This window comes from Pongo abelii, chromosome 7 (genome assembly GCF_028885655.2).
Source record: "Pongo abelii isolate AG06213 chromosome 7, NHGRI_mPonAbe1-v2.0_pri, whole genome shotgun sequence".
Taxonomy (NCBI): domain Eukaryota; kingdom Metazoa; phylum Chordata; class Mammalia; order Primates; family Hominidae; genus Pongo; species Pongo abelii.
The window spans coordinates 149,322,978-149,338,575 of NC_071992.2; the positions used below are offsets into that span (position 1 = coordinate 149,322,978).

At 44.8% G+C, this 15,598-nt stretch overlaps 1 protein-coding gene across 1 annotated transcript in view; it reads left to right on the top strand.

Moving 5' to 3' along the window:
- TG (thyroglobulin) overlaps nucleotides 1-15,598 on the top strand; it is a 276,418-nt gene that overhangs the window by 56,163 nt on the left and 204,657 nt on the right. Inside the window, exons 22-25 of the mRNA XM_024251255.3 lie at nucleotides 1,370-1,540; nucleotides 7,042-7,158; nucleotides 11,792-11,907; nucleotides 13,984-14,092. Coding sequence (XP_024107023.3) covers nucleotides 1,370-1,540; nucleotides 7,042-7,158; nucleotides 11,792-11,907; nucleotides 13,984-14,092 — 513 coding nt within the window. The remainder of the gene's footprint in view (nucleotides 1-1,369; nucleotides 1,541-7,041; nucleotides 7,159-11,791; nucleotides 11,908-13,983; nucleotides 14,093-15,598) is intronic.

Sequence of the window (15,598 nt, forward strand, 5' to 3'; positions counted from 1 at the left end):
TTCACCTCCTTCCCAGACCTGGAGAACCAAACAAAGGCATTCCCTTTTAATATTATTCATCCAAAATTTATTGAGTACCTGCTTTCTGCCAAGTGTATAGTGGGTATATATTAAATAAAACAAGTAATGATAAAGTCCCTGTCCTCAAGGAGTTTAGAGTCTGACAGGGAAAAGAAACATGTGAGCATATCCATGTGATGTAATGAATAGTATAATGGAGGTACATGTTAGATACTGTTATAGCAGCTTGTGAGAGGTCTTGAAGGACAAGGGGACATTAGCTAGGGGGCCCAGTGGAGAAAGGCCTTCTAGGAAGAAGAAACAGCTTGAACATGGATATAGAGGTATTCATCCATGGATTTGACTAGCATTTATTGATTTTGGGAGGAAGCTTGTTTTGTGGGTCAGACACTGAGCAAGGCATTTGGATACAATAATGAGCAAAACCATACCTGGTCTGTGCCTTTCTAGAACGTCTATCCAGTGGGAGGCAAGCAGTCATCAATTGTTCATTCACACAGAAAAATGGGAATTGTAACAGTGTGAAGGAGAGGTGTGGGTCCCTGGGATAGTGTGTAACATTTGGGCCTGACTGGGCTGGGACGTCCAGAGATGTCTTAGTCCATTTGAGCTGCTATAAGAAAATACCATAAACTGGGTGGCTTATAAACAGCAGAAATTTATTTCTCACAGTTCTGGAGGCTGGGAAGTCCAAGATCAAGGTGTCAGCAGATTTGGTGTCTGATAAAGGTATCACAGATGGTGCCTTCTCACTGTGCCCTCACATGCTGGAAGGAACAAATGAGCCCCCTTGGGCCTCTTTTAAAGGGTACAAATCTCATTCATGAGTGTTCCACTCTCATGATCTAATCATCTCCCAAAGGCACCAACTGCTAATACTGTCACACTGGGCACTGGGTTTCCACATGTGAATTTTTGCAGGTGGCACCCATAGATTTAGACCATAGTAGGAAGGCTTTCCTGAGACAATGAGAATTGGGATGAAAACAGGTGAGTGGTGGAGAGTTCGTGCAGCAAAGACTGGGGGAGCTGTGGGCCAGGAGAGGGCCCAGATGAGCAAAGCCTGTGTCGGAGTAAATGGTATCAGAGAGATTGGTGTATTCAGGGCATGGAATGAAGCAGGTGGTGTGTGAAGCATGGGCTATGTGTGCAGAACTTAGGGTGGGTGGCGGCCAAATCACAGGGGCCTTATTGATCAGAACAGTGGGGACACTGAAGAGTTTTAAGCTGGAATGTCTGAGTTAGATGTGTGACTTGGACACCTTGTCAATGACCGAGAGCCTGGGAGTAGGAGTCAGGGGATTCCAGAGGCCCATCATTGATGACTATGTCAATCTATTGGTTCTAGGTGTCACTGACTGTCAGAGGAACGAAGCAGGCCTGCAATGTGACCAGAATGGCCAGTATCAAGCCAGCCAGAGGGACGGGGGCAGTGGGAAAGCCTTCTGTGTGGACGGCGAGGGGCGGAGGCTGCCATGGTGGGAAACAGAGGCCCCACTTGAGGACTCACAGTGTTTGAGTAGGTGCTGGGGGTGAAATCAGTCGTGGTTCCTGGGGACTGGGGAGTAGTCTCAAGGGCTTTTTAGAAAGGGAGAGAAGCTGGAGGTGCATTTGTCTCCAACTTTTTGTTTTGAAAAATTTTAATCTGTGTAGAAGTTGGAAGAGCCATAAAATGAACAAATATCCATCACCTAGATCCAAAAATTGTTAACATTTCACTCTCTCTTTTTTGGAATCATTTGGTATGTAAATTCCAGATATCAGGAACCCCTACTTCTAAGTACTTCAGCATGCACAAGAGATGAATTTTTATATTAAAAGATCTGTGGAGGCCTCCATTCTTCTAGGCAGCTTGCCTTCACTAATCTAGTCAGCATTTCTTCCTCAGTAGGACGTTGTAGAGCAGCAGTCCCCAATCTTTTTGGCATCAAGGATCAGTTTCATGGAAGACAATTTTTCCACAGACCAGGGGTGGCAGGGTGGGGATGGTTTCAGGATGATTCAAACACATTGCATCTATTGTGCATTTTATTTCTGTTATTAGTGCATTGTAATATATAATGAAATAATTATACAATTCACCATAACGTAGAATCAGTGGGAGCCCTGAGCTTTTTTCCCTGCAACTAGATGGTCCCATTTGGGGGTGATGCGAGACAGTGGCAGATCATCAGGCATTAGATTCTCAAAGGAGCATGCAACCTAGATCCCTCACATGCACAGTTCACGATAGGGTTTGCACTCCTGTGAGAATCTAATGCTGCCACTGATCTGACAGGAGGCGGAGCTGAGGCAGTAATAGTCACTCTCCCAATGCTCACCTCTTGCTGCGTGGCCCAGTTCCTAACAGGCCATGGACTGGTACCAGTCTATGGCCCAGGGGTTGGGGACTTCTGTTGTAGAAGACTTGTGTGCCAGGCCTTGTTCCATATCTTAATTGCTGGGTGATCTAGAGCAAGTTGCTCAATCCCTCTGATCCTCAGTCTCCCCAGTGGCTTTCAGTCTCTTTCCTGAGAATCAACATGAACCTGTAATGTCAACAAATATGTATTGAGCTCTACCCTGTACCATGTACAGTTCCTCAGTGGGATACTGGATGGGAAAGTCCCAGGTGAACCATCAGATATGCTACAATATATAGTGTGATGGGAACCAGAGGAACAGAAGAGAAGAGTATGTCCTGTGGGATCAGAAGTAGTTTAATCCCAATGGTGTCTTTACTGGCTGTGTAGTCTTAGGCAAGTCACTTACCCTCAGCAGTTTCTTCGTCTGTAAAATGGAGACATCGGTTTCCACCATTGAGTGCCTTAGCAATGGCATTACCTACCAGAGGTAATAAACGTCTCAGAATAAGAAGGCTCAGAAACAGTATTTGCCCTGTTTCCCCATCTGTTAAACTTGGAGGGAGGCTGAAATAGTCTGCAAGGTCCCTTAATCCTGATATCTTCTCAGTCTTTATGACCCTGTTCCACCTTTCCCTGGAGCCACCTGCCTCTGCTTGAGGTCTTGTGGCTAACCTTTGCACACTTGACAAGCCCAAGCAAGCCAGTCTCTTAGTATTTCTGTGTAAGGAGAGGGCCTAACATACGCGGGCTTACTGTGTGCCAGGTGTTTTATGTGTTTATCAAATTTGAATCCATGGTAGTCCTAAAAGGTAGATATTATTGCCAATATTTTAGCTGAGGAAACTGAGGCAAAGAATGTCTAAGCACTTCTCTTGGTTCCATAGTTAGGATAGAATATACCTAGAATTTGAATTGGTGTATGTCAAACTACCAAACCTTTGTATTCTTCATTCCACCAATCTGTTTCCACCTAGATTTACCTGCTTCCTCAATAAACATATCCTCACATACACACACATATGCATGCATAGCCTACCTGTCCTCCAGGGAAGCTGGTAGAGCTCATGGAATAAAACATTAGTGAAAATCCAAGTGAGAAATTTTCATTTTCTAATTCTCAGAGCAATCATTTCCCTTCTCTAGTGAAGAGCTAACAAGTCCTAAGGAGTGTGTGTGTGTGTGTGTGTGTGTGTGTATTCTTGAATAAATTGCAAATCCAATGAAAGTCTTATTTTTTTTCCCAACACCCATCTTCTTGGGCAGAAAAAACAGGGGAAGTATAGCAGGAAAGTGCTTTGAGAGATCAGTTAGCCAGATGCTTCACAAATGAAGGAGACTGTGTCCTTAGATGATACAACTTGCCCTGCAGCCCTGGTGATCACCGTCAGTCCTGGGATTATTGTCTTACGTGCTCTGAGCTCTCTTTGCATCTCTGTCAATGGCTTGGCCTTGAGGATTGTCTTATGCAGTTTGTAGGGCATTTAATGGTGTATTCTGCCCAGTGTTCAGGGCAGAAAGAGTGGTTTAATCAGTGACACCAGAATTGCTCAGGAGTCACAGCTGAGCTTTGACAACTTTGATGATGCCTCCCTGAGGCGCTGGCTTCTGAATAGCCTCCAGATAGAGCTTCAGCATCTTTGGCTTCTTATGCAAAGCTCTGAGCTTAAGTTTCCCTTTCTGGATATGCCCGGGGATTTCTATGCCACTAAGCTGGGCCCTCACTGGGATGTCAACACATCTCTTCTCAGAATTGCCTTTGAGAGGAACTTTCTCTTTGGGAGTAAAATGTTTAAGGCTTTGTCCTTGAGGCTAGGTCCTTAAGCAAGGGACTTATACCTCCCCAGACAGGTACCTACCTGAGAGGAATTTGCTCCTTCCTCAGCTCTCTTGCCACTTCCTTTGTTCAGGCCTCTGCTCTTACCTACATGGTACTGCCATACCCACCTAACTCATCTTCTTGCTTCAGTCCAACAGTTTTTCTATGATGCTTCTAGAGCTGTTATTTAAAAGGAGATTCTGCTTATGCAATGCCCCTTAAAACTCTTCAGTGTTTCTTCATTGCTCTTGGAATAAAGCACTATTTGCAGTATCCCAGCCTTCCCTCTGGGCTCTAACCTCATTAGACCATATGTTCCTTTGGGGCTAGAATTGTGTCTTATTTCTTCTTCTATTCCAGGGCCATAGGTACTCTTTGACAGAATGAACAAATCTCTCTAGTTGTATGGGATTCTTTGAAACTATTTCCTAAAGGTCTTCAGGGAAGGAGATTCTTCCACCACCTCAATTCCTGTGGTCAACTGAGGGCTTTACAAGCCCTGAGACTTAGGCAAGGTGTTCTGCAGGGGACAGAGGGACTTAGCACTTACTGAGTGGTTACCATATATCATATACCATTCCATGCTATATTATTTAGTCCTCACAATCAGAAAACTGAAACTCTCAGAGGTTGCAAGGTGTCCAAGGACACAGAGCTGGTGGTGGCATTGGGACTCGAGCTGAGGGCTCACTCCCGAGTTGATGCCTCTCCCCGACTGCCTGCTGCCTCTCTCTGAAATCTCTCCTGCTGCAGCTTCCTAGCACTCCCTTTGATCTTCTGTTTCCTTTGTTTACTTGCAGAGTTAGTAAAAATATTTCCACCTTGCTCACTGGAAATATTTCCAGTTCATCTTCCCTTTAACTTTAGGTTCATTTTCCTAATTCTGATCTTTGTCGACCTATGCTGAAGATTTCATATACCACATCAAGTGCCTGAACAGAGGTGTACACCTGACATTGGAATTGTGCCATCATAATGTTATCTCCTGGTTTCCTGGTGTTGTGATGATGTTGCTAGTCATTCATTTGGCTATCCCTCCTTTCCTCATATCCTCCCTCCCTCGCTCCCTCCATCCATTCAATATACAGGAAAGTAGTGTCTCAGTTACTATCCTGGCTAGTGAGGGTTCAAATATGATCAGAATATTGTCTTTGCCCTGGAAGGAGACGGGAACCTAAGTAGCCACAATAAACTATGAAAAAAATATAATGAAATATTAATATATACTGTGCTTCAATATTAACCTTTTATGCTTTCCTTAAGACATTTGTAAATAGCCATTAAGTATAAATTGGATAAATGGGAAATTATACCAAAGAATGTATAAATCTGCAAACTGACTCCGTTGGCATAATGCATTGGCAAATTGGTTCATGGATTGTTTGTTCTGCTTGGCCATGAGCTTCTTCACAGAATCCTGAAATGTGAAGATCTCTGTCTCCAAGGTGTCCCTTTTCTGAAAACCAGCAGATTCTCTACTGAAGTGCTAAATTTACTGTATCTTTGGCAGAATTTAATTAGAAACTGAAAGACCTTTCAAATTTTATTGAGTCTCCTAGAATATTTTGAGCATCTGGTCTGTACCAATCAAGACTTAGGGACACTGTGATGAATATAACATGGCATTTGCTGGACTGGAGCTTGCAGTCTCTACAAATGAGCTACTAAAGGGTATAAAAATAAAAAAAGAGATGAGCGAGGAAGGGCTGAGTGTGGGCAGAGCACATGAAATTGGCAACTTCAGCAATTAACATGGATGGGCCAGTCTGTAAAATCAGAATTCTTTTCTCTATCAACACACTTTTGAAGGCTTAGCGCATGCTGGGATCACAGGCCTGAGCCACCGCGCCTGGCCGAGCATGTTATTAATGCTCACTTCTCTCAACCCAATCCCAAAATGAATAAACATTTTTTTCTGCACTTATTATGAAAGCTGAGAAAAGATCACTTTGGATGGCCTTGAATTTATTGACTTGATGAAAACCAATCTAGATATAAGTCTTTTTAAATAAAGCAATGGATGTACATAATTAGTGCTTGTATATATGTTTATAATTATGTTTGCAAAAAACCAATACTCATGTGCCTTTGAGGTTGTACATAAGTCTTTCTTTTTGACAGTTACCTGTAAGACTGTAAGATATTGACACTCTTGGGAATTTGTGGCTTGGAAGGTGAATCTCATTCCTTGAGAGTTAGCCTCCATGCTTTCTTTTTTTCTTGGTGAAGAAAAAGTTCCAACTCTCATAGCCCTGAGAAATTATATTTCTTCCTCCTCACTTGTCTAGTTTTATGAGCTTGTGACTGTTATTCCTATCAAATGGAACTCAAGTGTGTTGATGGTAGCTAGGAAAACAGATGCTAATAAATCACTTAAACAATCTTAAAAATGCCTGAGCCACATGACATGTCTTCAGATTTACCTAAATACATATGCACATGTCTTTTAAAAAATAACTTACCTAATTTCAGAAAGAATTCAAGTTGTTTTACACAAAGAAAATGCCAGTAAAATAATTATATGATGTAATTAGCACTGAAGGATAGGGACAGAGAAATATAAGTTTATATTATCAATGTTAATGAGAAGAAAATAGTTGAAAGGACTAACATTAAATTTCCACCTCACTTCATGACAATAAGGTAGAAGCAGGGAGAGCTGGTAAGTTGTAACTCTCAGTTTTAGATATGGAGCAGTATGTTGGAGCTACCTTACAAAAGAATTGCTTTTCCTGGGACATTTATGTTACCAAGAGCTACGAATGGGTATTGACTTCTTGACCTAACAGTCTTTACGGCTTCTCTGCAGATGCCCTACACCCTTCTGAGTCAGATTTACTAAATCTGCTTGATTTTCAGTGATGCAGAAGTTTGAGAAGGCTCCAGAATCAAAGGTGATCTTCGATGCCAATGCTCCTGTGGCTGTCAGATCCAAAGTTCCTGATTCTGAGTTCCCCGTGATGCAGTGCTTGACAGGTGAGGAATGGTGGGGAGATATGCACTCAGAAGAAGGTGTGGAAATAAGCTCTGCTGAGAGTTGTCGAGACAAACCAAATCAAACCATTAAAACTATAATTTAAAAACATACTTTATCAAAAACACTATAAATGAGTTGATTTCCAGAAGGCATATTCAATTCATAATTTAATTGCAGAGTTGACATTGTATCTACTGTATGCTATCCACGTGGCACATGTTAAGGAGTAGAAATGAACAAAATTAGTTTGGCATAGATCTATGTGCCCAGGTCAGGATCTGTATCTCCCTATTTTAACAGTGGGGCCAGAGAGGTGTTAATAAAGGCTGTATTTATTGAGCATGTATATTTACAAGGATTATCTCACAATCCCAAAGCCACCCATAAAGTGGCCATTGCTATCCTGAGTTACAGAAGACAAAAATAAAGCTTTAAGAGTGTAAGTGACTTGCTCAATGACACAGAACCAGCAAGGGTCAGGGCTTAAATTCAAACCCAAAGTAACAACGTCAAAGCCTGCAGTCTTTTTTTGTTTTAAATGATTTTATCTTTGGGGTGCACTAAAATCTCAGACTTCACCACTATACAATTCATCCATGTAACTCAAAACCACTTGTATCCTAAAAGCTATTGAAATAAAAATATTAAAAAATAATGTCATCTTTGATTTTAGATTTAGGGGGTGCACATGCAGTTTTGTTATATGGGTATGTGGTATGCTGCCGAGGCTTGGGGTACGATTGAGTCCATCACCCAGGTAGTGAGCGTAGTCACAGTAGTTAGTTTTACAACCCTGTCCTCCTCCCTGTATTCCCCCCAGTAGTCCCCAGTGTCTATTTTTGCCATTTTAACCACTGCATTATGCCTTCCTCAGTACCCACATGTGATGTAGTTATTAAGTAATTAACACTCTGAGTGTAAATCTGTTTTGGATATCAGCTTTGGTTATGGTGAGCACACTATAGTTTGTTTCACAAACAGAGTGCAAGGCATGAAGTAGAAGCTGAAGGAAATATTTGTAGAATGAGAGATATTGACAGGAATGTAGGGACAGAACCAAGTGGTCAAACGAGTAGATGTGAGGAATCAGCATGAGGATGACAGACTTGAGGGACAGCTTTGGCAGTTATTTGTCTCAACAAGGATTGTCATATACCTGCTAATGTGTGCACACACTGTGACACAGCTTAAGTTAGAAGGGCAGGCAGGGCATGGTAGCTCATGCCTGTAATCCCAGCACTTTGGAGGCTGAGGGGGGTGGATCACTTGAGGTCAGGAGTTCGTGACCAGCCTGGCCAACATGGTGAAACCTCGTCTCTACTAAAAATACAAAAAATTAGCCAGGCATGTTGGTGGGTACCTGTAATCCCAGCTACTCAGGAGGCTGAGGCATGAGAATTGCTTGAACCTGGTGGGAGGTGGAGGTTGCAGTGAGCCGAGATCGCTCCATTGCACTCCAGCCTGGTCATCAAGAGTGAAACTCCGTCAAAAAAAAAAAAAAGAAAGAAAGAAAGAAAAAGGAAGGGCAAACTGGTGGGATGGGAAGCAAAAGAGGATGCAGAATCTTAGGGAGTGAGGCAAGCAGGGAAAACATGTCCATCTGTTCATGTCCAGAGATGGTTTAGCCAACTGGGCCACTGAGTTCAGTGTCTAAAATATGCTGAGAGGAAACAGACAACAGTTTGAGAAACAGAGCCACATCAAGGAGGTCCAGCAAGATGCCATCCTATCAGACAAACGAGAGCAGAGCAATCCAAGACAAGCAGTATTTGCAGGTTGAGTAGAGGTCCAGGCAGGCATCCAGCGCTGTGTTAGTCTGTTTGGGCTGCTGGGACAAAATACCGTAGACTGGGGGACTTAAACAACAAAATGGATTTTCTTGTAATTCTGGAGGCCAGAAGTCCAGGATCAAGGTGTTGGCAGGGTTGGTTTCTTCTGAGGCCCCTCTCCTGGGCTTGCAGGTGACTCACTTCTCCCTGTGACTTCACTTGGTCTTCCCTATGTGTGTGTCTGTATCCTAATCTTTATTTCTCATAAGGACACCAGTCCTATTGGCTTAGGGCCCACCCTAATGATCTCATTATGCACTTCATTTACCTCTTTCAAGACCCTAACTCCAAATGCAGTCACATTCTGTGGTGTTGGGGGTAGGACTACATGATACAAATTGTGAGGATAAAACATAATTCAGCCCATAACAAAAAATCAAGGTGGTTTTATGGTAGATCAAAGGGCCATCTAAGTGGCAGGAAAATAAAGCCACTGAGTCAGTGAAGGGGTGGATATCATTGTTGGTGGGGAAAGGGGAGACTGGTAAGAAAACCAAGTCATCTAGAGAACTAAATAGCATGATCGGGAATAGGAGAGGAATGTGGATTGTTGGGGGCGTGAGGGGAAGCTATGATTGGGGTCATGGTAGGAACCCTGGTTCTAGTTCAGCACTTAACCAACCAGGGTCCAGGGTGCTCATCCTTCTAACACTGATCCAGAACTTTAATTGTTTTCTTGACTGAATTTGTCTCTGAGCCCGAAGCAGGGATCTGCTTGCCGTGAAGATTAGGTTAGTTCAGTTAAGGGGACAGGAGAACTTTAGAGCCATAAGCCAGTGGACCAGTAAGAATTATTTTCTTTGGAGCTGGGCACAGTCGCTTGTGCTTGTAATGCCAGCACTTTGGGAGGCCGAGGCAGGTGGATGGAGACCAGCCTGGGCAATGTGGCGAAACTGCATCTCTACAAAAAAATAAAAATAATAATAATACAAAAATTAGCCAGGCATGATGGTGCGTACCTGTAATCCCAGCTACTTGAGAGGCTAAGGTGGGAAGATGGCTTGAGTCCAGGAGGCAGAGGTTGCAGTGAGCCAAGATTGCGCTAATGCACTCCAGCCTGGGCAACAGAGTCAGACCCTGTCTCAAAAAAATATTTTAAAACAGAATTATTTTTTGGGGCGGGGGGTGTTCTGAATAAGCCAGACAGTTTCTGGGTAAAATGACATTATCAACCTCTCAGTGCCTAGTTCATGAAGACATTACAGCTGTACAATGCTGAGATGAAAATCAGGAGATGATGAAAACCCCCAGAAGACCACCTCTGCACCCAAGAATGTCATCTCAGTAGAGCTGCAGTTTGTGAGATGTCCTGTTAGAGAAAAGGAAGACATCTCCATCCCAGATACCAGTGGCTTTCCCTCGCCTTTCAGCTGGGCAAATACAGTGGGAAGGGCTCAGGAATTGGATTGCAAAGGTATTCAAGTTACTGCTTTGCTCCCATCAGCCACAGACTGTACTGATTTTTAGTCTTGGTATTCCCTCTCTAAATTTACCTCTTACCTAATGCAAGAATCAGTATTAATAATATATGTGAAAGTGCTTTGTAATGATAAATATGTAAGTGTACGCTTTTTCTCCTTAATTTACATTTTCTACCAAAACCTTCAATCCCTGATAAATCATTAATTGCCATCATTATTCATGAATATTACACAGTTGAATGCTTCATGCCTATCACACAGTGTCCACAAAAAGCAGCCGTGGTCCCTGCCCTCATTAAGCGCGTGGCCTCTTGTCATCTTGAGAGGGTACTCACTGTAGGAAGTGGGAATTCTATTCTATCATTCAATCCCCTGCAAGGCTGCTGTCTGCTCCTCATGGAAATGGGACATAGCCTTGAACAAAGTTATGATCTCAGTGGATACCTAGGCTTGGCTCCTCATAGAATAGAAGCAATTAAAATGTAAAAAAGGTTTAATTTAGGCAGATACAGCTTAGTAACTGTACAAGTTCTGAAGTCTGACTACTTAGATCTCAATCCTAGCTCTGCCACTTGGTAGCTTTGTGACCTCGGTGAGTAAGTGCCTGAACGGAGCTGTGCTCCAGTTCCTTAACTGTAAGATGGGGGATCGATGATTCAATACACCGAAAACACTTAACACTGCATGAGGTTCATGGTATGTACTTAATAAATGTGTGCTTATATGTGTGTTTGTGGCGGTACATTTGGGGGGTGTATTTGTGTGTGTATTTGTGTGTGTGTGTATTTGGAGGTGTGTGTATTTGAATGTGTATTTGTGTGTATTTGTGTGTGTGTGTTTGGGTGTTTATTTGGAGGTATGTGTTTATTTGGGTGTGTATTTGTATGTGTGTTTGGAGCTGTGTGTGTGTGTGTGTGTGTGCTTGGGTGTATTTGGATGTGTATTTGTGTATTTGTGTGTGGGGGGTTTTTGTGTGTATATTTGTGTGTCTCTGTGTATTTAGGTGTATGTGTGTGTTTTTGTGTTTGGAGGTGTGTGTGCATGTGTGTGTACCTATTTGTATGTATTTGGAGGGGGGTGTGTATTTGTGTATCCACATGTTTGTGTGTGTGGGGGGTTTGTGTGTATATTTGGGTGTATATTTGTGTGTGTCTGTGTGTATTTAGGTGTATATTTGTGTGTCTTTATGTGTTTGGAAGTGTGTGTGCATGTGTGTGTGTATATTTGTGTATTTGGAGGGGGTGTGTGTATTTGTATATCTGCATATTTGTGTGTGTGTGTGTGTGTTTGGGCATGTGGGGCAGGGGCAGGGGGATGTGTCTGCTCTGCCCTCAGCATCCCCTGGGAAAGCCAGGTGAGTGACCATCCCATGGTGCTTGCAGATTGCGCAGAGGACGAGGCCTGCAGCTTCTTCACCGTGTCCACAACGGAGCCAGAGATTTCCTGTGATTTCTATGCTTGGACAAGTGACAATGTTGACTGCATGACTTCTGACCAGGTGAGGTGGGGCAGCCACGTGGTGGTTCTGCTCCTCATCCACTCTGGATCAGATGTGCTCTGAGAAATGGGCAGCAGGTTGGCAGGTGATGGAATGAGGTTGTCGAGAGCTGATCCTCTGTTACCTCCATTTCTTCAAAGCAATGGGACTTTGGCAAATTGAAGCTGCGATAGGCCAGAGACAGACCCAAGATGAAGCTGGAGTAAGGGGCATCTGCTTGAGCCTTGTGGATTCCTGACGAGTCAGTCAGGAGAGAACTGCCTGCCCCATCAGGCAGTGTGGGCAAGATGTGAGGGGGCCCTAAACACCACTGCCCCTTGGGGTCCCAGACCTGAGTATGCCTTCCCATTGTAGAAATAAAACATAATTGTGGTTGGCCCGGCATGGTGGCTCACATCTGTAATCTCAGCACTTTGGGAGGCCTAGGCGGGTGGATCACTTAAGGTCAGGGGTTCGACACCAGCCTGGCCAACATGGAGAAACCCTGTCTCTACTAAAAATACAAAATAGTTAGCTAGGTGTGGTGGTGGACACCTGTAATCCCAGCTACTGGGGAGGCTGAGGCAGGAGAATCGCTTGAACCCGGGAGGCGGAGGTTACAGCGAGCTGAGATTGCACCACTGCCCTCCAGCTTGGGTTGCAGAGTGAAGACTCCATCAAAAAACAAACAAAAAAACCTATAATTGTGGCTTAAAAAGGAAAAAATATTAAATATTAGAACCACATAACATTGCTGTTCTGTGAGTCCAAGCTTGTAGAGTATTGTCAGTTTCATGTGGTACCATCAAATTAGGATAATTAGACCCTGTCCTCCTCCAGTGAAAAGCAGGAGTCTCCTGTCTCATAATTTCCCAATTCATGAACACGTGCTCGTGCATAAACATGAGCTCTTCTCAGGTCTGCGGGAATCTCTTCTTTCTTTTTGCTCTCCAAGGCTCTTCCTCCTCTCCCCAGGCCGTTGCCTCTTCAGTGAGTTCAGGCTTTCTGCAAAGCAAGAAGAGCTGTTGCCTTCAAACAGCCTTGCTGTAGCCCCTGTCCTCCAAAAATTCCCACAGGAAACTCAAAATTTGGCAACGTTGAGGGGGAAGGCAAAATACTGGGAACAAAACAAACCAATTTATCCTACCTCATCCACATAGCAAGACTGCTGAAAATAAGTCAGAAAGAGAGATCAGAAAGGGCCGAGAATTGCAAGATCTCTGGAAGTCTGACCTCACCATCTCCGAGCTTAAGAACCTTCTTCTAGATACTCCCTGAACAGAAACTAAGTGCCTGTAAGGTCTTTCATAGCCAGCTCCAGCCTCTCTCTCCTCTCCTGTCACTCCCCTTTCATAACTGACAGTCCAAAAATTACTGAATTACTGAACCTAGTTCTGAAAACACCCATGAAATTCTGGGTCCCTGTGTCTGCTGTTTCCTCTGCTTAAAATCGGCTCTCTCTTGTTCCCATCTGGCAAACTCTTTTTTTTTTTTTCTTTTGAGACAGAGTTTCACTCTGTTGTCCAGGCTGGAGTACAATGGTGCAATCTAGGCTCACTGCAACCTCCGCCTCCCGGGTTCAGGCGATTCTCCCGCCTCAGCCTCCTGAGTAGCTGGGATTACAGGCAGATGCCACCACACCTGGTTAATTTTTTTTTTGTATTTAGCAGAGATGGGGTTTCAACATGTTGGTCAGGCTGGTCTTGAACTCTAGACCCCAGATGATCCACCCACCTCGGCATCCCAAAGTGCTGGGATTACAGGTGTGAGCCACCACACCCGGCCCGGCAGACTCATTAATATCGCAGAACCTCACTCAGATGCACTTTTTCTGGGAAACTTTTCTAGCTTCTCTTTCTGAATAGAATCCATTGCTCCTTCCTCTCTAATTACCTCTTCTTTAATTATGTGTATCTTTGCAGCTAACACTCTGGGCTGCAAGTTACTTCTTACATGTCTGTCTCCTCCAATAGACCAGGAGAAACTAACTTACCTTTGTAGCCCTGGTGCCTAGCCATGGTTAGGGTTGGATGAATGTTTGTTGGATTGAATTATTAAATATCGCAGGATAATAATGCAGCATCTTTCCATCTCCAGAAACAAGATGCACTGGGGAACTCAAAGGCCACCAGCTTTGGAAGTCTTCACTGCCAGGTGAAAGTGAGGAGCCGTGGTCAAGATTCTCCAGCTGTGTATTTGAAAAAGGGTAGGTTGGTCAGGCTGGTTGGCTTAGGGCCACAGTGGCTCCACACGGTCATGTTTGGAACTGGTTTCCAGCAGGTGCGTGTGAGGAGGAGCCAGACTGTCCCCCTCCCCACTCCACACCCTCAGTCTGGCTTCTCTGAGCTCCATCCTTTGGCAGACTCAGCACAGCATGCTCCTCAGGCAGGCACTGACCTCCCCTGAGACTGCAAAGGGATTTCCACATCATTCTCCTTTGTGCCATCAGATTTGATCCCATTGCAATCTAGCAAGGATTGAGAGCCTCATTCTGCAGGCAGAGCTAAGTTGCAGAGTGGACACAAAGCTACGAAGTGAAGGATCTTGGCAGAACCCGCTGAGTTCAGCCTGTGCCATCTTGAAGGCCCACGCGGCCCAAGAGGCTGAGCAAACCGCTCGCTGGGGCCTGGGTGCTGGACTCCCAGCAGCCGCTCCTCCCGGGCTTTCTGATTCATAGAGCTTCTCCTTCTCTCCTTCTCCCCACTTAATCTCTACCCTCCCAGGACGTTTTCCTCCCAGCGAACCCAGGCCCTGTAAGGTGCAGACCCTGAGTCAGTAAATCATTGGCGTCAGGCCAAGGGCTAGCCTTTCTAATCACCCCTTAGAGAATGCCAGTGCTGCTGGTCCGGGGACCACACTTTGAGTAGCAAGCTGTGTAGTACTGTATAGTTTATGGCTTCCTTTCTCATTCATCTTTTCATTTCACACTCGTGGAAACTCTTGGAGAAAGGCACAAAGGGGATTCCAATCCCCATGTACACATAAGGAAGTGCTCTGGGCTGCTGCTGGCACGTGAGAGAGGCAGGAGCTCTTTCCCTGGAATCCTGAGGTCTTCTGTCCCACCCTGCTCACCTCCTGCCTCCTCTCTGGCGGGGTGCAAAGGAAACATGCCAGCAAGGCACGCTCTGAGCCATGCGCTCTGGGCCACAGCCAGGCTCTGACCTATGCCCTGTAGCTCCTTCATAGCTGTTAAGGGCTGCAGAGCAAGGGAGGACAGTGGGGCCCGCCTGCCTATGTGGAACCCCTGCTCTGCTGCATATGAGCTGCATGGTCTTGGGCCTGTTCCTTGACATTCTCAGCTTCAGTTTCCTCCTTAGTAAAACAGGAGTCATGGTGGACCAAGGTCATCGGCAGATTGGAATGAGGTGACACATGTGAAGCTGTTAGGACAGGGCCGGGCTCATGGGGAAAGCTCAGCGAGTGTAGAACATTTCTGTAATCATCTTTGTTCCTGCTAAAAAGTTTCCCGAGGGCCCGAGGCCATGGCTGTGCACCAGATGACAGCCAAAGGGAGCTCGACCTGGGACTTGGGGGTTGGGAGAAGGGGAGGACAGGTGTCACTCTCTGAGATTCGTAACTCAGGACAAGTGGCTTGGGCTTCCAGCAGCTTCAGACTTGTGCCAGGAAAAGCAGAAAGTGGAGACGATGCCACAGCCCAGGCCCAAAGCTGCCCTGACCTCGGTAGCAATTGCGAGCCCACAGCAGGGACAAG